The sequence below is a fragment of the Dipteris shenzhenensis genome, chromosome 10 (genome assembly GCF_047967505.1).
Source record: "Dipteris shenzhenensis isolate YYH24624 ecotype China chromosome 10, Dip_SZ_1.0, whole genome shotgun sequence".
Classification (NCBI taxonomy): Eukaryota; Viridiplantae; Streptophyta; class Polypodiopsida; order Gleicheniales; family Dipteridaceae; genus Dipteris; species Dipteris shenzhenensis.
The window spans coordinates 4,928,237-4,941,443 of record NC_141605.1 but is presented as its reverse complement, the minus strand read 5'-3'; the positions used below and the strand labels follow the sequence as shown (position 1 = coordinate 4,941,443).

The 13,207-nt window shown below is 44.9% G+C and overlaps 1 protein-coding gene across 2 annotated transcripts; it reads left to right on the top strand.

Annotated features, from left to right (window-relative positions):
* The first annotated feature begins 1,795 nt into the window (after positions 1-1,795).
* On the top strand, positions 1,796-8,517 carry LOC147897299 (uncharacterized). Of its 2 annotated transcripts, none has more exons than XM_087380254.1 (3): positions 1,796-2,429; positions 3,439-7,529; positions 8,001-8,517. In XM_087380254.1, exon 2 carries the CDS (start codon positions 3,605-3,607, stop codon positions 7,490-7,492), a length of 3,888 nt encoding a protein of 1,295 aa, XP_087236380.1. In that variant the 5' UTR covers positions 1,796-2,429; positions 3,439-3,604; the 3' UTR covers positions 7,493-7,529; positions 8,001-8,517. The 2 variants fall into 2 exon arrangements, with proteins under 2 accessions (XP_087236380.1, XP_087236381.1); XM_087380255.1 differs by having other exon boundaries at positions 1,796-2,484.
* The last annotated feature ends 4,690 nt before the right edge of the window (positions 8,518-13,207 follow it).

Below are 13,207 nucleotides of genomic sequence, written 5' to 3'. Positions count from 1 at the left end.
CGGGAGGCCTTGGGCAAAGTGTGATCCAATAGGGAGCTTCTAATCCCTCCTGTGGCCCTTGCAACCTCCCCTAACCTTCCAAATGTTTTTTGGTGCGTGCTCCATCCAGCATTCAAGTGCGCCATTTACTGGTGCGTGGAAACAGGTCGTAAGGGGAGGAAAAGCCTTGGAATAACGATGGATACATCCCCTCCCCCCGGCGAGGCAAATCATACTCACCTCAACGTTGGGTGTGCTTGGGTTATGGCTTCCTGCATACGCTACAAGAAGAAGCTGGACCCTACACTGCACGCTATGAGCAGCCGCTGAATCTTGGTGAATTGAAGTGTGTCCTACGCGATGTTTTGCGTGCATGCTTTTTTCAGCTGGGTGTTGCCAATCGGAATCATGATGAGCTTTAAAAAAAAAATCAGCTTTCAAAGAGTATTGTGTGTGTGTGCGCGCATCGGATTCATCTGACATCGCCACGCTCCGATTCCTTGGCCTGTATCCGACGGTTTTTCTGATGCTCCTGAAGACCTGACGCCTGACTCGTGATGCTAGCTGGGCCCTGGCCGCTGGGCGTTTTTGCTTTTACATTTGCAGGTGTGCACTGGTGACTGTGAGTTCGCATGATGCAGCTGGAGGAACAGCCTGCAAAAGTTGTAGTGTTCATCGAAACAGAGCGGGCTGGCCTTTGAACTTTGAAGCCTGCACTGCGTTCATCGGAAGCGGCAGTAGCAGCGTGGTAGTCTTAATGGTAGTGTACGCGCAGGGACTAAGCCCTAGAATGCACGCAACATCACACAAGACAAGTGTCAAGTCTGGTCTCCAATCTCCGTAGTCCGTTTTGTCATTAAATAATTAAATAAGAGTGCTACAGTAGAGTCTGGGATTGCACTAATAACGTACTTTTCCACTGCCTTTGTTGAACTTTGCTTCGATACTGTGCCCTTTCACGTTTTACCAAGCATAGCACGGTTTCGCAAAGTTCGATCAACTCGGAAAAGATTTTAGGCACCCACGCTTTCAAGTTCCCGGGATTTTGAAGATAAATATCACAATCGATCGACATCATCCATCGACATCAGTCGTCAGTTGCCGGCACTCCAAGCTGCACGCTACGTCTGTTGTGTAAGGTAAAAGTATAGCGATGCAGTCACCAGTGTGGGTTGTGTAAAAACGTGGAAGTATAGCGATGTTGTGTGGTTTATAAAAAGGAGGAACTAGATTTTAGCATTCCTCTTTTATCTGTTTGATAAATTCTTCTAAGAGAGAATATGTCTAGACAGACATTCATATCGGAAGAAACTTTCCAAAGCTGGTGAGTTATAACATTTTTCTTCCGATGACTCACACATCCGAAATCCTGCAAGCAAACACAAGAAAAAGAGCATATGCGCAAAGAACGAGTTGCAAATGGTACCGCCATTTATCTGAGCTCGAAATCCGATGTACACGTTGCATGCAGTTGCCCAAATCCCAACCTTCGAGGTCATGACAGTTCTGCCACCCGTTTGGGCCGGTCACTAGCATTCAGGGCCACTGTCCGAGCGCCCAATGAACATTTTTACAGAAATCCCGACTTTGATTCTGTAGGGAGAAAATATATAATTCGTTCTGGGAAGGTGTGAAGTGTGGTTGTGACTTCAGAGTCCAGACTCAGTGGATAGTGGTGAGTTTGCTTTGCTTTGCGTGATTGCAATGCATGGCCGTGACCCGTCTTTCGAAAAATTGTATGTATCTAGTATCTGAATAAATATCGACAGTCTACTTCAAAGGCACAGTCCGGAAAACCCAGCTGCCGAAATTTTTGCAGTTGCATCTCCGAAGTCCCATCTAGCACTCTAGCCCGTGGGAGTCTCGTAAAAAGTTAAGAGTGACGGAAACCATTATTGTCCAAATGCAGGCCCATTAGATCATAAGACACATAATAAATCATCCCAACCGATTGTGTCTGCGCGAATCAGAGCTTGCTTCTAGTAGAAAGTGTTTTGCATAAAATAGTAGCCTCAGGCAGCAGGCCTGGTGACTCCAGTGACCATTCAGATTTGAGTACTCCACTGTTCGTTGCTTTTGCTAGCCTCTGAATTCAGTGTTATTGCTGATTTAAAGCTTTGCTTGCTTCATCGTCAACACCATCATCATCACGTCTCTCCCACCCACCTGCTCGCTATATCTTAGCTTTGTCAAACATACTCTACTAAACTCTCCCGGCAGAAGCTCCCAGTGCCGATCCTCCTTCGTATACTACTCCAGCAGCAGCAAACTCTTCCGCTTTCTTGTGTGCATCTTCTTCACTTCATGGCAGACTGCCTTTTCAGTAGCGGCAACAAAACTTCAGTGCGCTGTTATGTAGCTGGCTTTCGGCTCAACGTCGTATACAAACGAGAGCTGGGTTTCAGCATGCTTGACTGTCGGCTCCATGTCAAAGCTCAAGTTGGAGAAGGGTGAGTCCGCCCTCTTCCTCGTTTCTGGAGGAGCGAAATACTCGTACTGATCCAGGTGATAATGTGATGGACGATGAAAGGATAAGCTTCGTGGTGCGCTAAAGGACGAAATGTGTTCAGCGTATTTCAACGACGCGAACTAGTTTTCAAACCATGTGTTATGTGTGTTTGACGAGAAGGGAGTGGTAGGTACGTAGCCTGAAGCGCGTGAACCAGTGAAGGTGAGCGTTCGTTGCCGTTGCCAATTGGAGAAGCTGAGTTACGAAATTGGTGTTCGAAACTGCCCTCCGTTTGTAGACTTCCATTTTTTTGTGTGGATGATATGGAAACCTATAACTCTTCGTAGCTTCAGCCCCTGACTTCATAGCATTCCTCTCAACAGGGTGCCATGTTTAGTGCATTCCTTTGGGATCGAACATGTCCCAGAGCTTCTAGCGCTCTGTTCTATCCTCAAGCAAACGTAAAGTTTCGGTTTTGCGTCCAAACTCTATCTGATTCGTCTCTCTTGCTTCACTTGAGGAATAAAGCTGGAGTCCAAATGGGCAACTCAGGATGCCTGAGTGCGAGAAATAAGATGACGCTTCACTCTATATTTGTCTTCTGCGTAAGTTTTCTCCCTTGCCATGGAGAAATAAGAGGATTGGAGGTCTCTATATCTATCTTCTTCTGCGTAAGTTCTGTCTTCCATGGCAAGTAATCGCGCCCAATCTCATGGCGCTTGTCTCATCCACTCTCTTGGTTCTTCAGTGCGTGACGCCCTGTTCTACGTTTAGCCTACGGGCGCAGTGATAGATCGCCTCTCGTATATCGCCTACCAGAAGGTGGTATGTCATCGGTTGTCTTGGATGCTGTAAGCTTTTCCTCGAATGCTGTAATCGGCCACTTCTCATATCAGTATCGTGGATGATGAGAAACGGAAATTCTCTTTTTGTTATTGCTTTTTAGAGAACTGGAGAAAGTCTTCTAGGATTTTCATCTTGTCCATTTTTTGTTGGTTGTCGTCTTCCAGGCAATAACTGTGGATGTCGTGCTACAACGCTGAAAGACGACGCGGTGCAAGAATGTTTGAGGTTTGTTGTGAGCTGAAGTCCAAAAGAGTAAGGCTTTATGCTATCAAGCGTACGATTTGACGGTTCCATTTCTGGAGTGAGCGCTGGTTGAACACTCGTCAATCCATGGCCTCGTCCGTCACAACATTGCTATGGCTGTTGTTGCTGTACCTTCTCTTGTGGAGTCCTCGACAGAGTTTGGGCTCTGATTTGGATGCACTTCTGGCATTCAAAAACGGATTGGCGAAGTCCGATTTCTTGGGCGACTGGGTTGCAACGGATTCGTCTCCATGCAAATGGACTGGCGTATCTTGTGTGGAGGGTACCGTAAGGTCTGTCTCGCTGGCCAACATGACTCTGGAAGGGAACATCTCTGCGCAGTTTTGGCAGCTCAAAGATTTGCAAGATCTGGATTTAAGTTTCAACAGGCTCAACGGTGAGCTTCTGGGCATCGGGAACTTGAGCAAGCTCCAACAGCTCATGCTTCGCAATAATCTACTCTCGGGCAATTTGCCTTCCGAGCTCGGGATGCTGGTCGGGTTGCAAACGATCGATCTCGAGGCGAATCACTTCTCCGGAACCATTCCTTCTGTGCTCGGAAATCTTGCCAACCTAAGCTCTCTTGCTCTCAAAGGAAATGCTCTCTCAGGAAGCATTCCAACGCAACTGGGCGACCTCAGGAAGCTGGTGTTCTTGGACCTCTCCATGAATCAGCTCTCGGGGAGTTTGCCTCCGCAGCTTGGCAATCTTACGAGCCTCGGGGCTCTAAACCTCGACAACAATTTTCTGGGAGGCTCCATCCCACCTGAAATAGGGCAACTCAAAAGTCTGACAGTGCTCTCGCTCGGCCAGAACTCGTTCACTGGCAGTTTACCCAAGGAAATAGGAAGCATGACGAATCTAAGCAATCTCTACCTGGCCTCCTGCAAGATCTCCGGCAGTTTGCCCGATGAAACCGGCAACTTGAGCTCTCTCGTTACGCTGGATCTCACCCAGAATCTCCTTTCAGGGCCTATCCCGGATTCTATCGGACGGCTCCAAAACTTGGCGTGGTTGATCATTCCCAACAATTTCCTCAACGGAACAATACCAGCGGCACTCGGAAATTGTAAAAACTTGCGCATCGTTGAGCTTGCGTACAATCAACTCGCTGGTGAACTCCCAGATGAGCTCCAAAATCTTGAGTTCATTGCCTCTTTTTCGCTCGAAGGGAACTTGCTCTCTGGTCCCCTGCCTCCATGGCTCGGGAACTGGCCCGGGTTGAATTTGCTTCTGTTGGCAACCAATCAATTCACAGGTAGAGTTCCCAAGGAGCTTGGCAACTGCTCTTCTTTGGTGACCTTGAGTTTGAACGGAAATCATCTATCTGGATCTTTGCCAGCTGAGCTTTGCAAAGCCCCCCTCTTGTCGCAGCTCTTCCTCAGTAGAAATCTCTTCACAGGCGGCATAGGTGACACATTCCGCAACTGCACAGCTTTGACTGATCTCGAGCTCAATGGAAACCAACTTTGGGGTGAAATTCCCGCGTATTTTGCGAGCTTAGGCTCGCTAGTGGCTCTCAGCATCGATGGAAACTCCTTTTCTGGGCCAATCCCGGACGAAATATGGAATTCCTCTTCTCTGATGGAGATTTCTGCTAACAGCAATTTTCTCACGGGGGTTCTTTCTCCTCATGTGAAGCATCTGCAGATCTTGCAGCAATTGTCGTTGGACAAGAATCAGCTTGAAGGACGTCTCCCAGCTGAGTTGGGCTTGCTACAAAATCTCACAATGCTGACACTCAATTCCAATCGTTTCACTGGGCCGATTCCTCCTGAACTCGGGGACTGCCGGCTGCTTGCCACCCTTGACCTCGGAAGCAATGACTTCTCTGGACAAATACCGCACGAGATCGGTCGCCTTCCAGAGCTGGATTGTCTCGTCCTTTCTTATAATCAGCTCTCCGGGCCTATCCCTGACAGCATCTGTTCCCCCTCTAAAAAATTCAGCATTCCTGATTCTATGTTCACTCAACACTTCGGAAGGCTGGATCTTTCATTCAACCGACTCACGGGCAGCATACCGCCTCAGATTGGAATGTGCAGTGTGTTAGTCAATCTTCTGCTCCAAGGCAATCGCCTTACTGGGAGTGTTCCTGAGCAGTTGGCTGAGCTCCACAATTTGACGACCCTCGACGTTTCTGCAAATGAACTAACTGGAAACATTCCACGCAGGCTCGGGAATTTGCGCAGATTGCAGGGTCTTAATCTGGGTTACAACCATTTCACCGGTGAGATACCCTCAGAGCTGGGTAATATCGTCAGTCTGGTGAAGCTAAATGTCACTCGCAATGAGCTCTCCGGTCGTCTTCCCCTTTCTCTCGGACACCTCTCCGGCCTCACGCATCTGGATGTTAGCTACAACCAGCTCACTGGACAAATACCTGCGGCATTTTCACAGATGTTCTCCATCGTTGGCTTCTACCTTCACAACAACCAATTCTCCGGAGGCATATCTGCTCTCCTCACTGAAAGCATTGTTTGGCATCAGGTCCAAGCTCTGGATTTGAGCAGCAATTCGTTTGATGGACCCATCCCCGGGAGCCTAGGGAACCTCTCGAGCCTCTCTTATCTAGATCTTCACAGGAATAGCTTTACAGGGCCCATTCCGGTCGAGCTCTGTAACCTATCTCAGTTGGCTTACCTGGACCTATCTAGGAATCATCTTTCCGGAGGAATTTCATCGAAGATCTGTGAGCTTGATGGCCTCTCGTTTGTCAACTTTTCCAGCAATGACCTCGCTGGAGAAATTCCGGACATTGGCAGCTGTGCAAAGTTCTCGGCCGAATCTTTTCTATCCAATGAAGGACTTTGCGGTAGCATGCTTTTGATGCATTGTGTCGCTTCGGCCAAACGCACAACGGCACTCTTATTGACCCCCGGTGCTGTTTTGGGCATAACCGCTGGGGTTTTGGTAGCTTGTTTCTGTATTATTGCTATCTTTATCAGACGGAAGATGGGCAAGCAGGATGCCCTGTCCCGGGACTTAGAGAAGAACAAACTGAATCCTCTGCCACTTCCGCCCGAGGCTTTGTTCTTTCCGGAGAAGGTGAGAGAGCCACTAAGTATCAATGTGGCCATGTTTGAGAGACCTTTACTCCGACTCACACTGGCGGACCTACTGAAAGCTACAAACAACTTTTGCAAAACAAATATAATCGGTGATGGTGGGTTTGGGACAGTGTATAAGGCTGTTCTCCCGGATGGGAAGATAGTGGCAGTAAAGAAGCTTGGCCAGTCCCGGCTGCAGGGACAGAGGGAATTTCTGGCAGAAATGGAAACTCTTGGCAAAGTGAAGCACAGAAACCTGGTCCCTCTTCTAGGATACTGCTCGTTCGGTGAAGAAAAACTCTTAGTGTACGACTACATGGTGAATGGCAGTCTAGACCTTTGGCTTCGCAATCGAGCAGATGCTGTGGAGGTTCTCAACTGGCAGAAGCGCCTCAAAATAGCCACAGGATCTGCTCGTGGCCTGGCATTCTTGCACCACGGTTTCATCCCCCATATAATCCACCGTGATATGAAAACAAGCAACATCCTGCTGGACGAGAATTTCGAGCCCAGGGTAGCAGATTTTGGCCTTGCTCGTCTCATCAGTGCCTGCGAGACCCATGTGAGCACTGGCATAGCAGGCACATTTGGATATATTCCTCCCGAGTATGGACAATGCTGGAGATGCAGCACCAAAGGAGATGTTTACAGCTATGGTGTTATATTGATGGAGCTGTTGACGGGCAGAGAGGCCACAGGCGTAGAATTCAAGGATGTTGAGGGAGGTAATCTGGTAGGATGGGTGAAGCACATGGTAAAGCATGGACTAGCTGCTGAAGCTTTGGATGCTGTCATCTCGGATGGTTCCTGGAAGGGAAATATGGTGAAGCTCTTGCAACTTGCCTGTTGGTGCACGGCTGAGGATCCGGTGAAACGACCCACCATGCAGCAGGTCGTGAAGTCCCTGAAGGAGATCGACGTTTAGCGGGCTAGCTGCATCAGATTTCCTCCGAATACCTGTTGTAAGTATATCTGGCACGCCCACTTGATGAGAGAGAGAGAGAGAGAGAGAAAGAGAGAGCACTCTGTTTTCCACCTTCATTCTCTTTTGGTGAGATCTGACCCAGGCAGATATCTCTCTGAATGTGTAATCACACAGCACTCTTTATCCAGAGTGCGGTCTCTATGTCTACCATCAAGATCAGACACTCGTAACAACACAAACGTCAGACACTTGTTTTCTGAGAGTATGTTGGGAAATGTATTCATTTCACGAGCTGACAAAGTTGCCAAACTGCAGTCTCTGTGGTTGATCTCACTTGTCAGGATATTGTTTTGGATGTCTTTTTTTGTCTCAATGGTACGACAGCATCTAAGAGATGGATTTCCGAACTTAGCTTTATGCTCACCTTGTTACACAGTTCTTCTCACCTTGTGACACCATATGATCAGAACCATGCTTATTGCTCACCCTTTCTGTTTTTACTGTACAGGAACCGAAAATCTGAATGCTCCGAGTTACTTGGGTCACTGCAATGTCGTCAACCCAGGAGACTTTGTATCATAGTTTTCGAAATGCGAGTAGTGACATGAGGCTGCTCATTCTTGATCCTGCCAAAAGCATTGCAGTGACAGCTCCACTGTTCATGTACAGAAAAGCTCCTTGAAGACAGCTTGCTCATAAGTAACAATGGGTTTTCATTCAAATGACTCTTATTTCCTTTCTGAGCAGCTCTCCTTGGTAGAAACTTTAGCACCAGTATAAAGCAAACCGAAACAAAGCTCAGCTCATTCTAGCTCGTAAGACAACATAACCACTACCTCATGTTTAACTGGTGGACTAGAGCAAGGGTTGAGAAAAGCAAAATGGGGAGGAGCAGGGAGGAGCAGAGAAAGGGAAACAAGTTGAATACATTCAAGAGGCCTGCCCTGGCAAACTGAAAGCTGAGAGAGAGAGAGAAGAAGCAGAGTAGAAAGAGAGAGAAGAAGAAGAAAGAAGAAGAGAGAGACAGAAAGGGGGAGAAAATGATGGCCAGAATTTTGAAATTACTAAAAGTGGATTTTCGCTTCTTAGGGGCAGGCCAAAAAGAGGGGAAAAGTATTCAGGTTGGGGCAATGAAAGTAGAAACATATGGAAAATTACTGAAACAAAGTCTGAAGTCTTCACATCCACTACCCTTCCACCAACATAACGTAAATAAAGCTCAGAAATTGAAGTGGTGCAAAAATTCCTCTGACCCTGATGAATCAAGAAACATGAGCGTGGAACAAGGAAGTTAAAGCTTTAAGGCTTGATTATGTAGTTTAAGCTTGAAAAAATTTCATTTTCTCCATATTATTAGAAGTTTCTTTGTTGTCCAATGGAGGTTAAAGCCCATTCAAGTTTGCACACGAATCTGAAGAGTTAGGATCAAGTATCTCTTGAGTAGAGTTATACACCCCTGATAGTATGGGTTTGCGCAGGGGAGGAACATTTATGATGCTGTGCTGAATGCTTTGTTGGCAATTGATTATACAGGAACATTAAGGGAAGGGCACATAATGCTTAATATTCAAGTGGAAAAGGGAGTTTGTCATTAGAACTATGCTTGCAATAGGGTTTGGCAATGGGTTTTATAGGCTCACTAATATGCTTTTCCTAACTAGTAACTTGACTAGTGAGAGACTTGCTCCGATAGGTCTCAAAGTTGCAATCATAGAGTTACTTTAATAAAATTTAAGGTTTCATTTATAAATCTCAAACTAGGAAATTTAAGATAATTTGTGAAAAAAATATACATATATACCACCACCACCACATAAAAAAACACAAATATTCAAGAATTTTGGTTTTACACTAATTAAAAAGGCTTTCATTAAACCAAACTTCTAAACACACATACACACACAACACTAAATATTAAAATATAAATAAATATTCTCTCTCTCTCACACACACACACACACATTCAATGCCTCGCTTTTCCTCTGCCATAAGAAGTCCCACATAGTCAATAAAATTTTCCTCATCCAGTCGAAGAATACGTGCTGTCTTTGAGTATCTGGAGGGCAAACTTTTCAATAGGATTGCTTTTTAATCTTCATCTTCCGTCTTTGAACCAAGAACTTGAAGTTGCTTCAGCACTAATAGCATACGATTTAAGGTGGCTAGGTCCTCTATTAGTATACGATTAAAGGTGGCTAGGTCCTCGTTATTATCCATACGTAAACCATATAGTTGCAACTTCAAATTTGCCTTTGAATGATACATTTAAACCCCAGAGAGCGTCTTAAGAATCATCCAGCTCATTGCAACAGACTTCGACATCTCAACGTGACGAAAATAATCGTCTCCTAGAGTGCGGCCCATCATGCCAATGGCTTTGTCACTCGGCTTTCTCCAAGCTCATTTCTCTACTTTTGATCCTCCAGACGGCTCCTTCGTCGTGCCAGATACAACATCCCATACCCTTCTGCATGAACCATAGCTTGGTGGAGAGTTGCGAACTTGCAAAGTTCAACTTGATAATCGAAGCCTCAGACTTCGTCTTCTTCACTGACTCCATAGACTCATGAAACTATACCCAGTTAGTTGGTCTTAAAAACACGCCTTGGCCAATACATCTAGAGCAGATCGTCTTCTCTGATTGCACTTGCTTCTTGGTCTTCTCAGTTGCTTTGGAAACACCAGAAAACGTCTCAAAACTTCGAGCAGATCCTTTCGACATGCATGCAAAACTAGTGAACTCGCACTGCTCTATCAACACAGGACTTGATTAATCCCACTCTGATACCACTGATAGCAATTTAAAAGTATTCAATTTGTTACTCATATACATGATCACACACAATATTGAAGGTACTCAATATGTAAACAACTTGACGCCTTCTCTTCAATATTATTGGCCTCAACCCTACGGGATTTGTTGGCTATTACAAAGACTAATGAAAACAACTCGACTAAGGACCCTAGAGAACAAGATAGCTAGCTACTAACGGACACAGATTGAGGCTCGAGGCCTTGACGACAAAAAGATCGTGTGGATTGTCTTCATTTCTTATATACCACCTTGCTTAAACCGCCATGCAAACAGGTGAAGATGATGCTCGTCTCCAGAGAGCCCTGAAAGGCCACTTGCCACTTGTAGATCTTTAGGAGCCTTCACAAGTAATCCATCCGTCGATCTTAGCTCTTCCATGGCTCTATCAAACACACGCCAGCATTGTAGACCAATCCTTTGGAGCCTGGAGTTGCCCTAGATCGTTGCTCTAACAGACACACACACACACACACTCATATATATACACACATGTGTGTATTCCTTTGTGTGTGCGTGTGTCTTTCTTTGTCTCTCTATCTCTCTCCTATCTGTTACACACACACACCTCTCTCTCTCTCTCTCTCTCTTCTTTCTCCTCTCGTTGTCTCCCTCCCTGCCTTGCTCCCCCTATCTCTCTCTCCCCTCTCGTTGTCTCCTCTCTCTTTCTCTCTCTCTCCCTCTTTCTTCTTCTCTCTCTCTCTCTCTCTCTCTCTCTCTCCTTTTTGGTACACACACACACACACACACATCTCTGTCTCTCTCTCTCTCTTGAATATATAATATTTATATAGTGTATGTTTTCTTATTTTTATTATATATATATATATATACACACACACACACACATATACATACATACATACATACATACACACACATACACACACACACACACATATATATATATATATTATTTTTTTATTTTTAATGTTTATGTACATACAAACATACTCTCTCTCTCTCTCTCTCTCTTTCGTCTTCTTTCTATCTCTCTCCTTTCTCTTACACACACTTACTATATATATATATATATATATATTCTCTGCCTTTGCCTCTGTCTCTGCCTTTGTTTGAGGTTGTGAATACTTGATCATTAGAATGACCTTTGCGTGCTTGAATGATGTAAGTCCTAAGTTCTTCACCAAGTAACAATGACTAAGTTCTAGTATCGGAATTTGCCGTTGAATGGAAATACTCTGGACTAGATTCTCGTACCCCTCTCCTAGTTCATTCAGGATGACTTGAAGCATTTCTATGGGATTCATGGTCTCTCCTGCTACTACTGGTCCCGTTGCTGCGAGTTGATTGTTGTAATCCTTAATCTTGAGTACATAAGCATGACCAGTTTCATTGCTGTTGCAGAAACTTTGCTTGATCTGGTTTCTCAATGTGAGAATCCTGGATTGTTCTTAGACTCGTAAAGAGCTACAAACATATCTCATGCTTATTTTTGTGTGTTCACTATGTTGAGCTGTCAAGCATGAATCTTGCACATTCTATTTGATCAAATGATATGCATATTTGTCTTTCTTGTCCCATTTTGCTTATCCTTGAGAATTGGTACGATCTATTGTAGATGTGGACACCGTTGGTGCATGTGTAGAATCTTCTGCTTGTGCTGGCAATGGTAGGAGCTAGTGCTGGTTCACTAGATGGCCGAAGTGTAGACCCATCGACATACTCCCATTTTTCTTGAAGAACAAGAATGGTCTCCATTTAGTATTTCCATGTGTTGTAGTTGGAGTTTTTTAGCTTTGCAGATGCCTCCAAATTGAGGTTGCTAATGGTAGACATGAAGCAAGAACTATACTCAAAGTGCAATGAAAAACATTGTTTTTGAATCAACTTCAAAACACTATCTGTATCAATTGTAATAAGCTTGTGGAAAATTATGCCGAGAATAGCCAAGAGAATTTACAAGGCTCAAATAAAGTGTGCACAATACCAAAAAATAGCTTATAGGCTCTACAATGGTGGCATGTCAGTGTAAAAATCAAATGATGTGCAATCTTCCCTCTGATCAATCTGTCAATGCCTCTGAAACTCTAAAGTCTGCTCACTAATCTGTGGAAGATCGAGCTTCAGGACATGTGGTGATGTGAGATTGCATGTGAGCATAGGGACTCGCTCCAAGTAGGAACTATTTGGGAATTTTTGGGCATTGCTTTGATTGGCTACTTTGGAGATCTCTCCTCTAAGGATGATATAATCTATTCTGATCTAGATCTAGACCAATAGTTGACTGATGAAAAAGTAGCAAATAATTTATTTTCCTTGGTTCCTTTTAGGTGTTGAGTCAGATGCGTCGATGTAGAGGCTGATGTGCATACAAGAAGTTGATTTTATACCGAGGCTAAAACATGTGTGATACTTGCATCAAAATGTGCACATGATGTGATGAGTACATAGAGCACAAAAAATCGAGCATTTTTTCTTTTTGGAGCGCCCTCTAATTCTTCTTGGATCAATAGATACAGCTTGATCTAGGTGGAGGGGCAAAAAAGGGTGAAAATGATGAGGTGGCATTGTCATGTGGCAGCTGTGTTCACATGAGAAGAGTGCACATGGCAAGGGGTGTGCCTCTAGAACAATGTGTGTGAGGTGGCACCTATGTGCATATGCAGCATGTACAGTGTGCTTGTGAAGGGGTAATTGTCCCTAGGCACAGTCTGGAGAAAAGATAATGATAAGGCTATTGGTATGATGGGACAAGCCCTAGGAGAAGATTATTTTCACCACCTTGAGATCACGAAGAATGCAGCTGCTAATTGGACAATGTTGGAAGCTTCGTTCAGGGTAAAGATGTGTCATTCGAAGGCAAATCTGAAACAACAACTATATGACTTGCACATGAATGATAATGAGGATTGGGCTAAGTTTTTGAATCGCATGTAAGCGCT